The following is a 22,156-nucleotide window of genomic DNA, read 5'->3' on the forward strand; positions in this document are numbered from 1 at the left end:
GGTATGTTCTTGCTCTGTGAAACACTGGGTCTTTTAACCCTCATGTCAAATTTGGTAGAGGTATTTGTTGGCTGTATTTCTCTTGATGGCTTGAGGAAGAATTAACTTCTTTCTTGGTATATGTTTTCCAGATTTTTTTAGTGGACAGTCAGATCTTTTCCAGTTAAGCACCTTTATTTCTTGGATTTATTCAGAGCAGGACATTCCAGCATTTTAGGTGGTTATTCTGTTTGTAACCACTTAAGTCATTCCTGCAGTTGCTCTAAAATCAATGAATCAAGACGGGGAAGTGAAATTTGAAACTTAATATACACATGAACCATTCCTTAGGAATACACGTTCACAGGATGGTAAGTACCCATTATGACACTTTTGGTCTCTTGTTCTTCCCAAATGCACTTTTATGCTTTGCTTCTCTCTAGTAGCAAGGAGTGATAGTCTGCTGTATTCAGTGGTTATTGTTGTCTCAGCTGTCTTCTTCTGGGTACCCAGAACCTCAGTTTCTTAGGCAGCTGCACCTTTTTAAATGCATCCCCATTGTCTTCTGCCACATCTAGAAAGTTAACTTGATTCTATGATTTTGGAAAGCCGAGCATCAGGAGTCTTTCCCATATAGAAGGAATTCAGACATCGCTGAACCAAGAGATAATGGCACTTCAGGGTTCTGGTGTTGGCAGTTTTCTTACTGTTTTTTGACAGACAGGTGATGGTGGAGCAGAAACTTGAACATACGGGATTACAAAGGCCAGTGGGGAGCAGGCAGGGCAGGTGGCTGTGGTTAGAGCAGCTCTTGCATTTTCCCTAGTGCTACTCATATCAATATGAACAGTTTTGGTTTTGCTGTCTCACCTTGAATGTAGGTATACTTCCCTGGTTGTGAATTGTTCCATTCAAAGATGTCAGCTGCCTTGTGCTTATGACACTTACTAGTAGTTGACTATTCTGTGTAAAATCTGTAGAAATGCAGTGAAATACAAACTAGTAAATCTAGGAATTACTTTCATATGAAAATTCACACCACACAATCATCACTGGGGAGAAGTTGTAGCGTTCAGTGTAAACTGGGATTTTGAAATTGGCTGGATTAAAATGAAGACAGTAACATTTCTAAAATGAATTCATCACATAACTGTATGAGATAATGTGGCTTCTGAAACTGCAGTAAAACTGAGGCATCAATGTTCCACTTCTATAAAAGCACTTGACTTTAAACTGTCTTCAAAACAAATTTGTAAGATAAATGAATTTGCGATATCTTGACTGCTGAGTAGGTGTACAGAACATCATGCAGGTATTATGCTGCTTACAGCTGTAACATAACCATGTATATTGGAAGAAACCTGACCTTGGGCTTTTAAAAATACTTGAAGATGCTTTTTTATAAATAATTTGCTAACCTGAAATATGACTTATTCAGAAGTAACTGCTAGTTTTACTTAAGCTAAACATGAAGACCCTTTCTTTAGATAAAATTGTAATTCAGAACTGTTTCCTATGTCAAGTAAAACTGTACCATAAATGCCACTGAAACTGTATATTTACTTTCTTTATAAGGTATGTTTCAGCAAAAGCTTACTGGCATAAGTCATGAAGATCTGTTTCATTGCTGCTTAAATCTGGAAAATTGAGTAATGTTCTACTAAGTGCATGCTAGAAATACTTTAAGAAACTGACAGATGCCATCAAAGTTGAAAGGAAGTACCTTCCTCAGTGAAGGTACGACATGGATAAGCACGTGGTCCTACAGAGAGCAGGCTTGCTGCAGACTTGGATCTTGCTACTTTCCTGGAGAAACTGGTCTGTTGGCAGAGATGTTTTGAGTTGCAGCTGGAATGAGTCTGTAAGCTGGACTTCCAAGGTTTATCACACTTCCAGGAAAGTGATCTCTGTTTAAAATTCTGTGAAGTAATTAAACTGATTTCATGAGAAGTTTAATGAAATAGTATTTGGAAACAATTGAATGTGCTAGCAATCTGCTTAATTCTGTGTAATATGTATCTTTATACACAGAAAAGGTATTTGGAGTCACCTGCTACTGAGCATGTGGAAAGGATAGTAGTTAATGTTATCCCTCTGCTAGTTAATTTTTAACTTGGGTGCTAAAGAGTTTTTAACATTCAATTTATGTTGAAGCTCGTACATAAAATTTCCACATCAATTTTTTTAAGCTGCCCTTTCCCATAGGGCAGTAGGTGTACAAGATGACTTGATGTTTTTCCTGCCAATCTATGTGACTGCAGCCAAGGACTGTAATGGATGATAAGGAATAAAACAAAAAGTACTGCCTACAATAACTGTATCAAAAGTAGTGGTTTGCCCCTTATCTACCAGCAGTGGGAGTAATGGCTTTCTGATTAGAGGTGTGTTAAAGTAATTGGGAATAGTGTGCTGGAATTGGTCCTCTTTACATGCACCAATTAACCTCTGTAGGCTTGGCTCATACATCTGTGGACTGGAATACACAAATACTTTAGGATCTTTGGGTGGTTACCTTTTCATAAGTATTCTGAAAGCATTTTTCATATACTTGAGTTATGTTTTTGTTTTATGGATTAAAATAAGACCTATCCATGGTGTTATGTCCCTTCACATTCACCTGTGGTTTCATGTTCTTTCTGTACATTGACCTTTTCACACAGCTTACTTGCACATCAGTAGCTTGTGCTTATGGTAAACGAAGTTGCAGACACGTAAACTGCTCAGACTCATGAGACTTCATCAAAGGACCAGGAAACTTGTGTTAGTCAAGCTGAGAAAATCATGAACAGCAGGTTGGATAGACAGGTAACTGTGAAGGTACTTCAATAGTAAATCTTTTACAGGCTCCAAAGCAGGGGTAGCATTCACTTTCCTAGTTCACTTAAGTGCAATGTGACAGAACACACAAGCTTTTATCAATTTCTGTAGTAAGAGTGAGGTTAAGCATGGTGGTAATGGTTGTGTTGGATCCAGTGCGTACGAGTTTGAGTCCTAACAGTGTCTGGTGCCAACTCTTGAGTTTCACTGAACTTGGGTACCATTGCAGGCACTTGTGATGGCCTCATCTCTCTTCCTTGCCCCTAACACTGTGAAATATGAACAATGACGAGTTTTTGTTGGAAAATGTATTATAGGCAGCCTGATGTTCTGGGAAGCAGCGGGAGGAGATGTGTGACTTTGGAAGAATGTGTATACTCCAGTGCTGTGCAGAGCAATGGTGGGGGGGAAACATGGGCTGCTGTACTCTAGATCTGAATCTGATTCTCTGCACTATTTGAACAATAGTCTTTAATGCAAATGAATTTCTAGCATGCTTTCAGATAACAAATCATGGTGCTGTGGGCTACAGTGTTTCATAAGAAATAAATTGTGGGGTTGGGACAGAATTCACTAGAAATAGTATTTCTTAAAAATACCAAAGGTGGAACAAATCTTACCTGCAGAAGATCCTTTCAGAACTCTTCTGCAGAACAGCAGCTTGCTAAAACTTGAATCAATGCTGACTAGATAGGAAGGATCACCACTTTCAAAGTGCTGGCAGTGCTGTTGTAGTGCAGCCCAGGACAACGGTGGCCTTTGGAAGCACACATTCCTCACTAGTGTTCAGCTTGTTAGGACTCCCAGGTAGTTTTCTGCAAAGCTGCTTCCTACCTGTTGGGTTGCCAGTCTGTTTTTGTGCATGGGGTTATTTCTCCACAGGCACAGGACTGCACACTTCCCTTTGGACTTCATGAGATGGTTGTTGGCTGGTTCCTCCAGCTCTTCAAGGTACTTCTGACTGCAATCGCAACCCTCTGGTGTTTGAATCACTTCTTCTGCTTTTCTATTATCTGGAAACTTGCTGAAGCTGCACTGTCTCATTGAGGTAATTGATGATAATAAATGATAGTGACCCTTGGAGCACACCACGAGACTCTGACCGCCAGCTGGACTGGCTGTAGTGCCATATTCACAACCCTTTGAGACAGGCAAATTGGATCTCAGTCCACCTTGCTGTCCGTAGCCTGTACCTCATGGGTTTACAAGGGAGGCAGTATCAAAAGCACTACTACTGATGAGGTGGACATCAATGACTCTTCCCATCTGTGGAGCTGCTCATATTGTTGATACAGAGGTACTTGTATAGTTGAATGCTGTTCAGTGTGGTGTGACTTCCCTGTCATAAACTTGTGTGGGCTATTCACAATCACCTTGTCCTTCATAGGCTTGGAAAAGGTTTTCCAGGTCTGTTTACTGCATCGCCTTCCAAGACATCAAGGTGAGTCTTATGATCTTGTTACACAGATCCTCCTCCTTGTTCTTCAGTATAGAACTGTGATACTTGCTTTGCTTCAGCTATAAGAACGTTCCCCAATGACCATGATCTTCTGAAGCCGGAGTGACCTGTCAATGACATCAGCCAGTTCCCTCAGCACTTGTGGCTGTTGTGTGAAATTTTGGGTTTAGTGATGATTCCAAGTAATTTGTGACTTACAGGTGTGTTGTGTTTTATTAGGATTTATCAGTAGGATGTGACACCTTACTGAATTAAGGATTGCCAGTGTGAGGCTCTATGCCCTGGCCTTCTGTTAGCTGGGGTGGATGGTGCTGGCAGAGCTCTAGAGCTGCTCAAGTTGACTTTTTCAGAGAAATAAGGAAAGAGAACACTACTTTGTTTTGCGGATGGCTATATAAATCTTGCATAATGCTGTGTAAACAGCTGTATGCTTATTTGTGTAACTGTCAACTATAAAAAATATGGGGATGGAAGATGCACTACTACCATGCTTTGGTAGTGTAAGTATCTTTCAGTATTAAACATGGTTTATTTGAATCTGTCAGCTGATTTTTAGACTAGATTCTGTGTCAGTGCCCTAAAGCTTTAAGTATGGTCTTCAATAGTGCTCAAGTCAGCCTGCTTTGGGTTTCAATAACTGGATGTGCTGTGGCTAGTCTTTCAACTTGGCAATAGATTAAAATGTGATATATGTATAAAGAGCTGGAAGTGGTACCCATTTTTCAAATAAGATCTGATTTGTGCTTTTCCTCCTTATGAAAGTTGTCAAAGGAATCACAGAAAATTTAGTGCAGTGTACATAAGGAAGAAAAGATACAGACCCTTCTTGACGAACTGCTAAGATAACAGGTTAAATCCCATGTAAGGGCTACCTGATAGTGTTCATACACATAAATGAAAAAGATATAACAGCTTGTTGTAAGGGCTCTTCATACAAAATACTAACTTCATTTTGTCTAAGCCCTATGCCCCAAGTGTAAGATCTGTATGTTGGATCCCCTTATGAAATGGTCATAGTTGTACATTTCAAATCTGCATCCAAAGTCTTTACATCTGTACTGCCAATTGTTGTTTGCTCATGCTGCTTTCTTGAGATAACTACTTCAGGCTTATGTTTAAAACTCCGTAAGAATGGCTTCTAAGCATAAAGATCACTTGATACTAACTGCTCCATTTTGTTCCTGCCATACCACCGAGGTTTAGAAGGCTTCCAAAGCTTGGCCTTTGGAGCTTGGGGGCTATTTGTGCTCTTCCATGCAAGCACAAAAAAGGTACTTGAGAAAGGGAATCATGTTATCTACAGGCTGTTGTGCAGTAGATACAGTAGGTAAAAACAGGCCAGGAAGGGGGGTCCCTTTTCACATACAGACTTATGGAAAGGTTCATAAGATGCCCAAGGCTTTAAGAAACCTCTGAAGGTTCGGGCTCCTGCTCAAAACAGGGCAAAAGCCAATGCTCCTGCTGATACTTCAGCAGCAAGGTTAGGTGTTCCTGAAGCAGGAAAGAACATGTCAGTCAAGTATTTTTGTCCTGATAGGATGTAGTATCCAAGTTTGAATTGCTTGTGTAGAACACCGGGTACTGTTTCTTCACATGTATAAGTTGCCTTTGGAATTTTTTAATTTTTAAGTTACAAAACAAATGAGTTGCCATTTTTGCAGTTGGTGGATACCTGACCTTGCTAATCTAAAGCGTGTTTAAAGAATCACAGTTTGTAGATTATATAGGAAACCTTAAACTTTGTAAGTTCAGAAGCTATTTTCACAATGAGGTAAATAGTAATATCCAGTGGAGCAAGGTGGGTATATGAGACTGAAGCTTGTGTTTACATCTTGTTTTTTTCCTGAGCAAAACTGACTGAACATCTGTTAATATCTTACGTTACTTTTGACAGTTTCTACTGTGGTACTTCCTACTTTATTGCTAGTATTAATCAATCTAAACAGATCTTAGTGGAGTCATTTTTGATGTGAAGGTAATAAGTGTTCAATTAATTCTGAATTGCTTAAATAAAGGCCTATTCAAAATATTTGTCATATAGGTGATGGAAATGTATTTTCAGATCAGTGCAGTCAGTAGTACTTAGACTGTAAAACAAAACTTACAATGTCTGTGAATGCAATTTAAATAAAGATTGGTTTGAATCTTTCAACAGGGATATTATTGAGTGTGCCAACTGTTAGACACATCATTCTAGCATGAACCACTCATTTTATTGTAAATTCAAATTAGATTGTCAGTTGCTTCCACAATATTAAGGTGGCATATGAAAGACAGTTATTCTGAATTCAACTTCTGTAATAATGTGCATTTGAAACAAAGTCCTTTGTTTCTTATAAACAGTTCATGCTCTTAATGTGTTACTACTTATGCCAGTTTAGAATTGGCACCTACTGTGGAGGCTAAATTTGATTTTAAAAAGGCTTTTTTTAAAGTATCAAAATGATGGCTGAGGAGGATAGGTGAGAATATTCTGAAGTTTATAGAATGGGGATGTGTGCAGTAATAGAGCAGCTGCATTAAAAATTTATATTGCATTTTGATTTATCTTACAGACCCATTAAGGATGGAGCTAGGTATAGCCATTCCACATACACTTAGCTCCCTTACTTTAAAATTTTTGAAGCTGTTTCTTATTACTTCTCTAATTTGCCTTTTTCATGAAGATACACTAGTACTTGCTTTGGAAATGCCTTGTGGGGTGGGGAAAGGGGTATGTGTCCAAGCACTTAGATCAGAAAATGTTTAGTTGCTGCTCTTGTGTTTTCCTGGGGGATTGGGATGCTATATACAATTCAAACTGAGTTCTGCATCTTTTGTGAATATATATATATACAGTGAAACTGTGTTAAAGCTAACTAGACCATGTTTTAAGATATTCAAAGGCAAGAGGCTGTTTACCTCTTCTGTTCAGTGCAAAAATTGGAAGGATTGTCCAGGTTCATGCTGATAAAGACGACAGGGAGACTGAGTAGTAGGTCCATTAGAGGCTGCTTTCAGGAAGTCTGTGGGGTTTATTTCAGAAAGCCTTTTGACATGGTTCAAGGTAGTATGTAGTACTACTTTCAGCTGAGAAGACAAATACGTGTGGGAGAGGTAGCTTCAGGTAACTTCTAGTCATCTCATTAGTGGGGCTGGGAATAAAGGAGCCCAGTGTAAGATATGTATAATCTGAAGCACAGTTGAGACTATTTTACTATGACAAGAATGAGATTAAGCTGTCATCAAATGTCATCAAAATTAGAACTGTTGTGTTTCTTTGGATTTACCAGAACAAGTCATGGAAGGACTGTGAGCATTAAATCTGTCCAGCATAGACTTTCTATAATAAAGCTTCATTGCAAAAACTCTGCCAGTATTTTCAGGATAGGTGTGCTTAATACATGCCTTCTGAGATAAAGTATGGATTTTGCCACAATGAAAACATTAAAAATGCTGGGGAACTTTACCCATGGTATAAAAGTAATGTTTTAATTCCAAAGACTGTTTCAGAATTACTTAATGATACTCTGAACTGGAAGGGTTGTAGAAAGCTTGACAAAATGGAAATGCTATTATCCATTTTTTCCTCCATTAAAGAAAAACTGTTCTGAAATTCTGCTATGACTGACTTGGAGTCTCCCTCTTCCTCTGGAAGCATGTGTTCAATAAAAGCTGGGGTGCATTCCTCAAAGGAGATCTTTATAAAATGCAAACCAATAAGCCAAAGTTATATTTTGTAATACCGCACTAATTTTGATTTCTTTTCTAATGTGAAACCATAAGGAATAATACTGTCAGACCAGATATCCATCTAGCTCAGTGTTTTCTCCTGCAATGGTCAGCAGCAGTCTTTTTTTTCTTAAGAAGTAAAAGGACAGGAAAAGTATATACAAATTCTTCCACAGTCTTCAATTTGACTTAAGAGCTTTTTGAGTTGAAGATGGTATGTAAGTCAACTATGAAGTCTTGAGAAGTTACTGAAAACAAGTGTTATTGGGGCATGCTTCAGCAGTTGTATAACAAACTTTAGTTGACTTAATTTAATTTTGATGTTTCTTTCTTTTGGCTATAAGCTAATAAAATTGACATTGTCCAAATAAAACAAAATATATTGCTGTTGTATAGTGTTAGTAATTTCCAAAACCACAGTGTATTTGTCAGGCATTATTTAGGAATATTTATAAAGGCTAGTGTTAAAATATTTTCAAAATCAATGTGGAAAATATTTCTAGTGAAATTGCAGTGCAGTTGTCAACCCTCTTTTCTGAAGCTCTAATCTAATCTAGAACTTGAGCCTTGGATCTTCATTTGTTCTCCCATATGAAGTACAAAAAACCTGTGTGGCAGCGTGCTCCCCACCCCGCATCCTGACCTTTGTTTCTGTGACTATGCTCAAGTGATAACCATCTGTGGTGGCTATGATGGATGGATCCAGGTCAGGATGGCTGTACTGGGGGAGGGACATAATGACACAGTAGCCAAGGGCTACTGTGAACAACATGCCCACTTAACAGTGCTGGTCAAGGTCCCACTCAAGTGGTGAAGGAAACTAACTTCTGTAGTCAGTGTGCGAATATGAGTCAATTATCTTACTCCATAAATAGTGGACAGCCCAGGGCCCATTGAGCTCTCCTGCACAGCAGGATCTCCCCTTGAGTAGGGATGCCTCTCAAGGCCACTCCTCAAGGTTGAGAGATTCCTTGCCACAACAGGTTCTCGGTAAGTGATTAACAGCATGGTAAACTTTGAAATCCTAGCTAAGTGGTATAAAGGATTGATTGCGCATATGTAGTCTTTTAGCTAGAAACTGTTGACCAAGTCTGAGATAAGTCTGGATCCAGGCGCAGCTAAACTCCCCCCTGAGAAGGAGTTGAGAAGGCAAGGGGGTCCTTTCTGAACCTCATGACTCACCGGGAGGGTCCCCCTGACAGTTTTGTCTGACCCTGTCCTCTGTGCAGTACCCACTCAAGTGGACCTTGCCACTGAACGTTGTTCATCCACTGTTGCATTCAGTATCAAACTTTGTTAAATCTGTTTTATACCAATAAAAATATTGCTACTTCTCCCTTACCAGTGAAGGGCATCACTCCATCCATAACAGTATGAAACGATGTAGATTTAATAGGATGTCTGATAAAACTTCTGCATCTAAGGAATATTAGCGGAATGTTTCTTAAGAATTTGCAGACAAATTTACCTGGTTCCTGTTCCTCCTGATCATGTGTTTTGGAAAAATGGTATTAAGGAAAAATTCAATAAACGTTTCTCTTTACTTTGAATTTGACATTTGATTGTACGTTGATTATATTTATTTACTACAGACAAATGCAGAGCATCACTTTGTTCTGCATTAAACGTAAGTATTGTATTGGCTTAGCAGAGAGTGATCCTGACTTGTAGTTATGCCACAGGCAGATTAATTCTGCTTGAAGATTAATGTGAAACAATTCAACTTTGTCATTATCTGATGTATCTAGCAACATTATTTGGTGAGTTAGCTGAGGAGTAATCATTGCTTAGATCGCTCTGCCGTGATTAAACGTAAAGGGAAAAAATCCATGCTGTTATTACTCCATCCAGTTAAATTCCTGGACTGTTGCATTAGCTGCATCTTCGTCTGAGAACATGGGATTTTAATCTCTAGTATTATGGGAAGCTTTAATCACATGTTTATTTACTATTTGTGATCTACAAAATGTCATTGCTTCATGTAGCTAAGCAGTACAGAATGTAATCTGAGGATTAGGAAGAGGCAAATCTTGCTATCCATTTGACCTTGAAAATCTGATTGGATTTCCTGTGTGATCTGGCATGATTTTTCCCTAATTATCTAAAGATTGATGTATGTGAGTGATAATATTGAATGAACTGTGCAGATGTGGAAAAAGTCTAATGCTTGACATTATTTCATGTACATCTTGGATTTGAATGTAAAGAAAGGACAAGAAAAATCTGAGATAAAACGTAGTCTCAAAATAGGATAAATTTTCAGTAATTCTGTGGCCTTGACTTTAATTCAAAATAAAAGTATATGATACTGGTGAATATGCATGAAATCTTAAGTCAGTTTGTTTTACTTAGGATCATAATAGGAAGAATTTATTTTATTATATTTTGTAGTGCTATGGCAATGGGCTATGGCTGTTTTTATTAGAGGAAAAACAAGTCATTTGACTTTAAAACAGAGAAAATGGTGATCCATTCTACTTTGAGTTGATCAACAGCCTCTTCTGTGTTTCAGTAGCTTCTTCAAGCAAATGGCAAGCTGATTAAACAGTGACAGTTAAAGAATAAATAAATAGTTTTTCTGATAATGATCAATAAAAAAGTATTTTCCTATTTGGGGTAGGAAAACTGATCTCCACTGTAATGAATGTATTTCTTTTAATAATTCTGCTACTTCAAGTTGAGTGATTATTAGAAGGAGGATATTTCTATGATATTTTAAAATTTTTTGTATTAACTAAATCAAAGTACTACAGAATTATGAGTCTGTCTAGCATTAATAAAGTTGTTGCAGTCAGGTCCTTCAAATACTAAATTGAAATAACATAAGCTAAAATATTTAGGAAAGTCAAATAACAGTGTATTGATCTTTTAATGAATTTATGCAGCTGGCTCATCTGTGGAATGTTACTGAAGTTAGAACTCTACTCTTAATTCTCCAAATACTTGTTAACATTGGCAAGTCTGAGACATCTGAATGTTCCTGAAAAAGCCCTCGCTTTAAGTAAAATTCCTTACTACTTCTGGAAATACAGTTTTTATGAAATTAAATGTTCAGGTAGGCAGGGGGATTGCAGTATATGCCATACTATGTAGGTACATACAATAGCGTACAACTCAACAGGAGAAACCAAATCTTTTGCTTCAGTAGCTCTTAAAAACGTGGTGGGCTTTGATGTCAGAAGAACTTTTTAAGTTTAGACTACTTAAGGAAAGTCTGCTGTAACAGTGATTGTAACTACTGAAAATTCCTAAAGATCTTTTGTCTAACTACTAGGAGTCTCTGCACTGATTTGTTCCAAAATACTACAGCGCAGTGCCTTAATTTTTAATGTTGAATGGAGTTAACTCTGCTTTTCTGAATTTTCTGAACAAATTCTACTAACATTTAAAGTCAAATTTTTGTTGTAACTGCATTTGCTTCACTCATAAAAAAGGTGTATTTTTATAACAATTTTAATATTCAGTACTTGCTGGTATAAAATCTTGCTAAATAACAGCATACTTTTGATCAGTTTTGAGCTTTGAATATTTATGCTGTTAGTAGCATATGCAAACAGCAGCATTAGGAGTCAGTGTCATGATTCCGCTTTCCACTTGTTAAACATACAAACCTCTAGGTATCTAGTCTTGTTTTCCAAGCGAAATCAGAGGTTTATCATAACTGCCCTTGTTATATCAGGAAGCTGAGGTGTTAAAAGTAGTTTATCTGTATTTGAGTGCTAATGATAGTACTACACTCTTACATCTGAATGTGATATTCAGAAACTTTGATTTCTAAAAATACCAGTCACCTGCTTTCACAGTAAGAATGTCATGCCCCTATAAAATTTTGGTCTTAATGTGATCTAGAAATTAATTTTCATGTCATTTCACTTTTATTTAATTGCCCATCATTCTCTAGTCCATAAAGTGGCATCTGCAAAGAACATGTGAATTCCACTCTTACCTGGATTCAGTTGTTAAAATGTGCTTCTCAGCTGTTGTCAGCCTGTGGGCTGAGGGGTTTGGAGTTTTTTCTGAGTGTGCTGCAACATAAAGGACACTCCAGAGTAAGGTTGCTTTAACAGGGCTTCTCCGGAATGTTTACAGTACTAGAATCCATACAAATAAAACTTTTTAGAGATTTATCAAGAAGACTTGAAAGTGTAGCTGGGGAAGGCTTTTCTTTCACAAAGCCTTCAGCTAGTCTGAAGGCTAGTTTGGCTTTTAGTTCTTCAGTCACAATTCATTTATTCAAACTAGTGTTGGGTTTTTTTTCATTCTGTGCTAGCGAGGTGGAAACCTGCATGGAAGACAGGCATTTCAGTCGTTGGCAAAGGTGTTAGCATCTTCATTGCTGTTGTAGTAAATGGGAATGGACTGGTATGCATTAAACAAAGCTACTAATGATGCATGGATTTTTTCAGTAGTAAGAAATATGTTGCTATACTACTACTGTTTTTTCATTGGACATTTCAAACTAAATTACCTTTTACAGCGTACCTAAAGGATGCTTTATCCATCTATATTTCTGATCAGTTTCCTGGCATTAAAGTTTTTGTTACTGTCTCCTTTTCATGTAAGATTAAATTCTCACTAAAGAAACTTCCAAGGTCTTGTAGTCATTAACTTCTACTGGCTGAGTAGAAGGGTGTTTCTTGTTAAAAACTAACAAGATATTTGAAGGCAATTGTGGAGGACAAATGCTAGATGTCTGTAGAAGAGCTTCTGTTGCACTTCTGAAATGGATTGGATCCTGGTGGTCCTGTGCTGACATATTTAACCCTGCAACCCCCACAGCATGCTGGACCCAACCAGCAAAGACTTGAAGCACTGCTTCATTTTTAGATTCCATATGTGCTCCCCATGTTTCCCCACCAAAGAAATGAAATCTGCTATTTTTCATTAGCACACTGGAGAGTCAGTAGTTGGAAAGAATTATAATCAAGAATCTCTGGAATAAGTAGTCATGCAGCCTCATCTGGAACTTCTAAATAATTCCTAATTATGTTGTCATTGGTGTAACACTAATCTCAGATTTTTGGGTTTGATCTATGTGCTTCAGTTACATTCCTGAAACTTTCAAACATTGATTTGATGCTTACTCATCAGTGTACTGTAGACAACCACCATTAAAAGTCTATACTTGGTTTATAGTGTAGAGGAATAAAAGTCAAGTATTAAACTGTTGCAAGTTTTTGAATTTTAAATAATGGTATCTAAGAATAGTTTCTACTGCTTAAGCCATATAAAACATAAATGTATCTTAAGTGTTAAGTTAAAAGTTAGCATTAAAAATGCTTGCAATGGTAATTCAAGGTACTGATATGAACATGACTATTAAAAAAGCCTGGAAAAGCAAAACATGGTTTACCCCGTTGACCTATATAACCAATTATATGTATTTACACAATATACCATATGTATTATGCCATACAGTGGTTCTGAAGTTTTTAATATATACTGACTTTGAAGATTCTCAGCCTTTAGATTGTTGTATTCAACTAAGAAAATAACTAACTTTTTTCCTTTAACAGAAATTGAAAAATTCCAAAAAGGGGAAGGAAAGGAAGAAGAAAAGTATATTGATGTAGTCATCAATAAAAATATGAAGTTGGGACAAAAAGTTTTGATTCCAGTAAAACAATTCCCTAAGGTAAGCCCAGTTTTCATATTTGATAAGTCTGAGTGCTTACAAAAGATATTCCACTAATATCTTAAATGTAACAGTTAAAAAAACCCCACAGTTTAAACTATTAAGTCTACTGATGCTGTTCTGCAGTCTCTTCTATAGAAGTTCTAAGGTAGGAATGGTTCTTGGAGTGAATGTGCAGGGAAGTGGTGTCAATCACATAAAACAGTATGCTGAGAACAAATGATAAATGAATCATATTTTCAGGATAGTAGGATCCTCCTTTTCAGAATATCAAAAGGAATGAAATATATTTAAGTTGATTCTGATGCCAGGCTTTGAAACTTTCTTATTGTAGGTAGTGTGGCTTAAAATGCACCATTAAGGAACTTGCTGTGTAATTTTTTTCTTCTCATCTTAAGTTTCAGCCATTGTTAGTCTTGAATTAGTTGTATCTACGCTACTAAATCATGCAGTCTGTTCTGGAGGAGTAGGGACTGTTTTAATAACAACTTTCACAACCATGAATTTTTAACATTTCTTTACTGCCAAGTATTAGCCTGCACTAAAAATATTGCTGCCTGGAAGCATTTATTCAACATCCAATAAGCTGTGGAATTTTATTCTTTTGGTCCCGTTTAAAATTTTAAGCTTAGTGTTATGAAAATCAGATTAGCATTTTTTACTTGTTTGAAATGGCTTTTTCTTCCTACTAGAAATGTCAAGACTGCTTCTGCTCCTCCTCGTGGAGGAAAGTTTTTCCTTCATTCCTTCCACCACTTGTTTAGGAAGACTTTCTAAATACTTTTTCCCACACCGTCAGTGTTTCTCATAAGACTGTACTGGGTAACTTTCAGGGATTGCTTTACTGCTGTTCAAAGTCTTATGAAATATTGCTTCAGTGAATTTGAAACTGCATACCATTTATGTGGGCACCTCTTTGGAACGCTTAGTGAAGTCATCTTTATGACTGGGAAGAGCAATATGCAGAAACATAAAGATGGGAAGGTAAAGGAAGGGGAAACTTAGATGGTCACTGTTTGTAATCAGGATTGAGTATTGAGATGTACGTACTTGAGCTCAAGGTGAAGAAAGACAAAATGGGTATTAAAAGGGGAAACTGCCATTTGAGAAATGCTTCTGCTTCTGTATGTACTGTCAACTTCCTTTAAAGGACTAAACAGTACAATTCTTATTTAGCATAGGTAGTAGGAAAGCCCTTGCCATTTTTGAATGGGCAGGCATGCTCTGCCGTGTGCTTAGTAGTTCTGGTGCATGGAGACAATTTTTGATTGTCTGAGTTAGAATAAAGCCTGGTATGTGCTATGGAAAGAAACCAGAATTTATATCTAGCTAGAGCTTTATAATCCTATCCATCTCTGTCTAGACCACCAGGATCCATGGAGCACAGAGTAAAACTGCTGTGCAGGATAGACATGCCATGTGAGTTCCTGTGTTTCCACTATGACTTTCTCCACAGAATACTGGTGTTGCTACTCAAACATCTCCTCTGTGCCACAGTGAATAAAACCTTAAGTATTTTTATTTAAGAATATTTTACCCCAGGATACAGGGGCTCAGTTTTTTTAGGCATTTCCATTTTATTACATACAAATGGATATTTATGTTAAAACTTAATTACTAAAGATTTTGTGTAGTCAAAAGGAATTAAAATTTCTCACTGTATAGGAGTAGTCTGGGAGGTGAATATGAATTCAGACTTATGACAGGTACTCTTCATTTCTGAAAAACACCCACCCTAAACCACCAGCAGTCACTGCAGTTTAGTATAACTTGTTTACTAGAACCATGCTTGTGGTTTTATTTCTGAGATCTAATGAACTTAAACACATTATATGAAGTGATACAGCTTCAACATAGCAAACTGAGAGCCTTATCCTCGTGTACTGTAGTCTGCAGTGAGTGACTTGAGTTTTGAATGCCTGTACACAGGGGAACATCCTAATTTTTGCATCCTAGCTTTTGCTCTAAAGACTGTTCCTCATCCTGTTAGATGTGTTCAGAGGAGGGCTCAGAAATTAGGAATAATTTGTCTTTTGGGGTAGATAGGGAATTATTCCAGTCATCTTGGTTTCACTGAGCTGTAACTAAGAGTGCACGCATTGTATATTCAGTTCTGTAGAATTTAATACTTTCTGCTTATGTGGTGTTTATAAAACCTGAAATGATAATGCACATAAATGCTTTATGCCTCTGTGGTTCTTTTCTGTGCACTTGTGCAGTTTCCTAGACCATTTTGTGTACAAAAGGTATTAGTATTAGTGCAAATGTGTAATTTGTGGAAGGTGCCAAGTGATAGTTCCTCAGAAAAATGGTTAAAAGATTAAGTTCTCATTTATGAGCAATTTTCTCCTTCCTACTGATCAGGATTGGTAACAAATCCTTCAGAAGAATGAAACTTAAGACTTAAATACAGATGAAATCTGTGCAAAAAGCTCTTCTGCATGTGAATATTGAATTCAGAGCAGTTTTCCTAGCAAGCTGGCATCTGTTTCTGTATGCCTGCAGTCCACGCTAGTGCTGTTGGGTATTATGTAAGATCCTGAACAAAAAGATACCTCCAGTCTTTCAAGAGTTGTAGTCTTTTTGGTGTTAATGAAAGGAGAATCTGCTGTCTGAATCTGACCAAGTCTCTACAACTGCTAAATCTGTGAAACTAGTATTGGGGTACCAGTTTGGGTTGAATCTGGCATACTTGGTTATCCAGAAAGTGGTTAGGAAAAACTAAGTTTGTTTCAACTTTATGAATAGAATAGTTCTTCCCCAAATAAATGATCCTGCTTTTAAACAGGATCAAAAAAGCAAGTTACTAAAGTTATTAAATCCTTAACAGGATTTAATTTCTGAAAATGAAACTAACTACAAATGTAAGTGAATTTGCTAGCAGAAACTTTTCCTTTGTTTAAATTTGCCAGTGATGGCTCTGGCAAGCAAAGATGCCTCTGCTGTTCAGGTAGATAGGATTAATGAAATATCAATCATAATTATTTCGGTGATAAATGAGGTCTCTGGACCAAGTCAGCCCACCAGTGCACTACCCCCATTCAGGCAGCCTACCCAACCTGACATGGGGTTAAGTACAGTTCCTTTAAGTATTTCATTGCCCCTTTCCTCTTTCAAACTTCTAACAGTGACTCCTTGAATAAATAATAGCCTCAGCATGGGTCAGGCAGTCCTAGCTCTGATCTGATCAGCCTGGCACTGGGTGATGCCTGCTCACATTACCTGTCCTGACAGACACATTCTCATGGGCTCGTAGCTGGGTCCTGTTCAAATACAGCCTCGTTATGTCTGACAGCCCTGGAAGGTGACAGGTTAACTGCAGCAGAAAGCTATGCAACTGAAGTTCGGAGCAGCTGGGTTTCTATTGGAAAAGAATCTGGTAGACCTCAGATTCAAAAGTAGGTATTTCAATTTTATGGGCATCTTTGCTCTCCCTGCGAAAAACCTTGGGAGTTTCTGGTCTTCTGCTTACTGCACAGAAAGTTTTGTCTGTGGTCATATGCTTAACTTGCCTCCTGTGGTGCTATATATTTATATCCTTTAGCTGGGACCTTTTGTCCTGCTCAAACCTTGGCAGTGTTAACAGACCTAGTATCTCATGCTAGAGCTAGTTGGCCTAAATGTTGATTGTGGTTTTTTTTTACATCTGAACCTTGGTAGAAGGTGATAAAATTCAGGCTGTCTTGGTTATTCCGTGTGCTTTGTGAAATAATTTAAGATAATCCCAGAAGTTATGTTCAGTTTCTCCTTGAGGCTGGTTGTACATTTCAATGAATTTCTTCATTTGTTCTTTAGATTCCAGTACACATGAAAAAACAGTAAATTAATGTTTTGATACGGTGACATAGTCTTGGTAAAAGAAAACCCCACAGAAACTTTTTCTATAGATTGCAGGTTCAAAATCTGATTGTATATGATCTTGTTATGAATTTTTCAGGTTGGTCCAGCTCTACAGATTCCTCTGAAAAGCCTGAATTGCTGTGATGCAGAAATTAATCTGAGGTATTTAGGTGGGGCTTGAATATGCTTTGGTAATGCTGTCTGTAGTCTTGTAACTGGGACGTGCTACAAGCAAGGATTTGAAAGGTTAGGGATTTTATGCAAGCTTATAGGAAAAGGGCCGACTTTCTGAGGTAGGATTCAGTTCTAAATCAAGTTGCCTGTAGGTAGGAGTCCACATGGGTGTTGACGTCTAAACTGTAGTTAGTGGAATGAGATCTCGTCAGTTTAGGCAATGGAATTCAGGGTGACTTGCTATTTGATCAGCTGAATACCTCGACTGACTCTAGGTCAAGCGTGAAAATATGACCCTTAAACCTGTACTTCTGTTGCATTTCATGCTTGAAAATGTACAAACTTTAGCAGAAGTAGTGAGCTGGCTGTGGAAGGTCATGATGTGGCTGTCTTGGTGAAGGGATTCTTCAGATCTATCCTGACGCTGCTATGAAATGCCAGCATGTGTGAAAGGTGTTTTCCTAGATACGTACAAATGAGGCAGGAGGGTGTTATCTCCTTCCCACGCACTTAATGAATATGCATTGTGAAGTAGTTTATTCTCAGAAATCTGATTTTGCTTTGACATTTAGGGAACTTGTCTTATGAATTGGGAGAAAAAAAATAACTTCTATGGATGATGGTTTTCCATGAGATGGATCAAAAATATGGAAACAATTTCCGTTTTGTGACAGGCTACCATTTTAAGTTGTTCACAGATATACATTTAAATACTGTGTACATCTTAGAAGCCACTGAGAAATGATCTCTGTGTTCCCTGAAGTGGTATATATATAAATATATATTCAGTGGTATGTACATAAATATATATTCTCAAAAGTTAATGACTTATGGAACTGGTATCAACATTTAAGTAATTTAGCTCAATGTTTAAAGTGAAAATATTTATTTTTAAATTTGTCATGTACAGTATATCTGCAGTTGTTATGTAAAGTCATGGAGAGATTAACTTTTTAATAACATATCTAGTTAGAAAACAATTTTTGATAGTAGCTTAGTTCTAAGGATTTCTTAAGAGTAGAAATGAGAAAATGTGGTTGTATAACCATAAGTGACATGGAAGAGCAAGCATTAAATGTAATACCAGGGATAACTTTTTGGTGACTTCAAAGTAATTGACTAAGCTTTCTGTTGTGAATAAATGTTTAAAGACCTATTACTGCATTGTATGAAGGAGAGCATAGTTTGTGGTACAGCATAGATGCCTGAAGTATTTACCTTTCTATAGGAACATTTTCTTTATGATGAAGAAAAATCTTGGAGGTTTTCATGGTTTCAGGTCATTGTAAGGGGAAGTGCTCTGTATCTATTTTTATATTTTCTAGTGACTGTATCACAGAGCAGCTACTGCAGAAAACTAATATGCCAAGGAAGCTTTCTATGGCTTTAATGACAATGGCTTGCTTAGAGCTTTACAGGAAAGCATTTGGTCAAACCTTTATACTTCCAGTAAGTATTTTAAGCTGGATGAGCCATTTGCAGCAGACTTTTCTTGGTGAGGATGAACAAGGATTACTTTTTGTATTATATCCCCCTTCCTGTAATATATACATTTAAAAATGCTGTAGCATTGGCATTAATTCCTTTTTTGCTGAAATTCATATAGTAGATCTAATCCTTATGAAGAGAATGTCTCACTTGTATACTCTTTGTAGCTGTGTTTTCTCCAGGACTGTTTTCAGGGACTAGTTTCAAGCAGCAACCTGGTAAGGAAATAAAACTCTTAACTGTTAAAAGTCATATTCTGATTTGGGGATTCTGAAGAAATGGGTGTTAAGCAGTGATGTCCATAATCTCCATTGTACTATATCTGCAAAAATGCTTCTTAAAATAAGGATTTGTGAATATTTAGAGAGGAAACAGTTTTCAAGCAAAAACATGATTATTGGTTATTTTTTCTGTTTCTATTAGGATAGGTTTTTTCTATTAAAAATTTTGTTTTCAGATGGAGATTTTTTTAGTTACACAGTACTTTAGGTATCTGTAAAAGGGAAACAAATAGATGCTTTCAGTGTAGTCAACCAGTATTTGTGGGCTAGTGGGCACCATGGCCAAGGGATAGAATCCCATATCTGAGGAGTTTGGGAAGGCACTGCAGCACTTTGTGGTGTATCTTTACCTGTACAGTAAGTTGGTGGTGTAGATAAAGAAGGATGCGCTTTCAGTGACCAGTTTTAGGAAAGAGCACCTCTTAAATCTTGCATCCTTCTGCTCAAACTAAAGTGTATCTGGTGTTACTTCAATATGATGTAGGACTGCAGAGGGTACCATTCATTACTACTGGAGTGTTATTTGGCTCAAACTGTTGCTGAGGTAAAAATTTTCCCCATCTTCTCCAGTTGTCTCCTCCCAGGTCTGTTAATTTGAATCTTGATACTGTCTTTGCAAAGCTGCCTTAAATGTTTTGCTGTAATTTTGTTTGAGGTACCATATTTGGTGCATCCTTCAGAGGTGGTCTAGGAGTAACTTTAAGTTGGGGGCTTTATCCTCCATTTTATATACTGTCATCCATAGTATCCTGATTCTTATCTAAGACATCAGAAGCTGTCTTAATGTAGAGGCAACTCTTGATGTAATGTAGTGATTTGTCCAGTGTAGAATAATGTTCATGGCTGGCTCTTCATGGTTCTGCAGGGTAGCTGAACTCTGGCTATGGCAACAGCTTCCAGACCAGCTTGTGCTGGAAAGCAGGATGACTGCTTTAAGGCACTGTTAAGCTGAAACTAGTGAACTTGAGGATGGTTTTGGGTATTTACAGCAGTTTGGATATGATTATGTGGTACTAGGGAGAAGGGTGAGAGAAGGGCAAGCGAAGAGGAGAGTCTGCTGTATCTCTGAGCCAGGCTAGTGAATGGGACTGAAATGGTTGGTATTGAGCTGTTCAGATGTCTTTGTTACTATCCAGTGCCTCTTAATTCAGAGATCGTTAATAAGCTTGAGTTGGCTACTAGGCCTGAATTTGTATTTTGTTCTTGTGTTCTTGGGCAAATAAACTGTGAATGTGAAGCATGGGGAGCACCCATGAAACCTGTACATGAGCTATCAGGCTTATTTGCTTCTGTTTCACCAGCAGATAGGCTGGATTTGTTAATTTTGTAAAGAAAATTTCTTATGGGTGGTAGTTCTGTACCTTTAGGTTTGAGTCCTTCCACTCCTTGATCACAGGGGATAGTGTTACAATCAATGATAGTAACTTAGTGGCTGATACCTTTTTTTAGGTGTTCCTGTATGTCTATGAAATATTTCTAAACAAACCTTTGCTGATCAGAAGTTTACAATTTGATGTAAAATGGAGATAAACAAATAGTTCAAGCAAAATTCGGTACCTGTTCAAAGTAAATGTTTTCTACTGAAAGATTAATTCAATATCATAAATGGGTTTTATTTATAGAATAATCAACTGAAATGTTCCAAAGCTTTTCAGCTTTGTTATGTGGGAACAAAAAGGCTTTGGGACTGCATTGTAAGCAATTTTTTAGTAACCTTCAGTGTTCATTGTGTTTTTAAGCTACATCTAGAGGTACTGTGTTTTCAAATCAGCAGAATTTCAGACTTGCAGCAAGGGTTCTCGTGCTTCAGACTTGTCAAATCTAATATTTGGAGCCTCGGTGCACAGGAAAGAATGGTTCAGTGGATCTCAGGATACAGCTAATACATTTTCATGTTCATTAAATGTGTTGTCTAGAACATGTCATCTGTGCAGCTACTTGTATAGCTACCATAATGTCTTGGCTTCAATGCTAGAGATTTTTCGATTTTGAAAAGATGACAACTTTTGGTGGTATTAGTTTTGTAGGTCAAGTTTTAGATATGCACAACATTTAAACTATTAATTAAAATAAGCAATACAGCTGGAATAAACAAATGTGTTTTGGAACACCTGAGTCGTCTTTGAGCACGGAAACCTCTTACTTTGATTACATGCAAAGTGGATTTCACTTTTGCAGCTATGCACTTCCATTTGTTATGACTAGTAGTTTGTATTTTAATTGTCAGGTAGTTGTTTGTTCCAGTTAGGAAATGATATTCAGAGCTATGCATCACATAGTTAAACACATGCTTGCCTACTCCTAAATTGCAGTCAAAAATTGAGTAAAATTTCATCTGAATATTTTAACTAAGATTACTGTTAGAAATTTAGACTGTATCATACTGCAGGTACTCAACATTCTGAAATAATTTCAGCATACATTACTGTAAATGGAAAACCTCTCATTTTAAAGTATGCAGTGTTTATTTTAATTCTTAACTTACAAGGCTATTTTAAAGTAAACATAAGTAATCTTAAGTAATACTTGAAAAATTGGTGTGGTATTCCACTATGAAAGCTTTCATTTGAGCTTAACTATGAACTCCCTAGGTAATGATCCTTTATTTAAGGAGACTGTTGACGAGGAGTTACTGAATTCTCGAAGTTTGGACTTGTTATGAATTGTTTCAATTTGTTTGCTTTCCTTGCAGTTATACCTCCAGAAATAATAAAATCAGAAGTTCAAGTTGGAAGGGACTCTAGAGAACATCTGGTCCAAGCTTCTGTTGAA

General features: G+C 37.2%; 1 protein-coding gene across 4 annotated transcripts in view; it reads left to right on the forward strand.

Annotated features, from left to right (window-relative positions):
* Positions 1 to 22,156, forward strand: part of KHDRBS3 (KH RNA binding domain containing, signal transduction associated 3) — a 95,236-nt gene that overhangs the window by 11,764 nt on the left and 61,316 nt on the right. For all 4 annotated transcript variants that reach the window (XM_037379550.1, XM_037379551.1, XM_037379552.1 and 1 more), the window contains exon 2: positions 13,483 to 13,601. In XM_037379550.1, the coding sequence (XP_037235447.1) occupies positions 13,483 to 13,601 (119 nt within the window). The remainder of the gene's footprint in view (positions 1 to 13,482; positions 13,602 to 22,156) is intronic.

This window comes from Falco rusticolus, chromosome 3, assembly GCF_015220075.1.
Source record: "Falco rusticolus isolate bFalRus1 chromosome 3, bFalRus1.pri, whole genome shotgun sequence".
Lineage (NCBI taxonomy): Eukaryota > Metazoa > Chordata > Aves > Falconiformes > Falconidae > Falco > Falco rusticolus.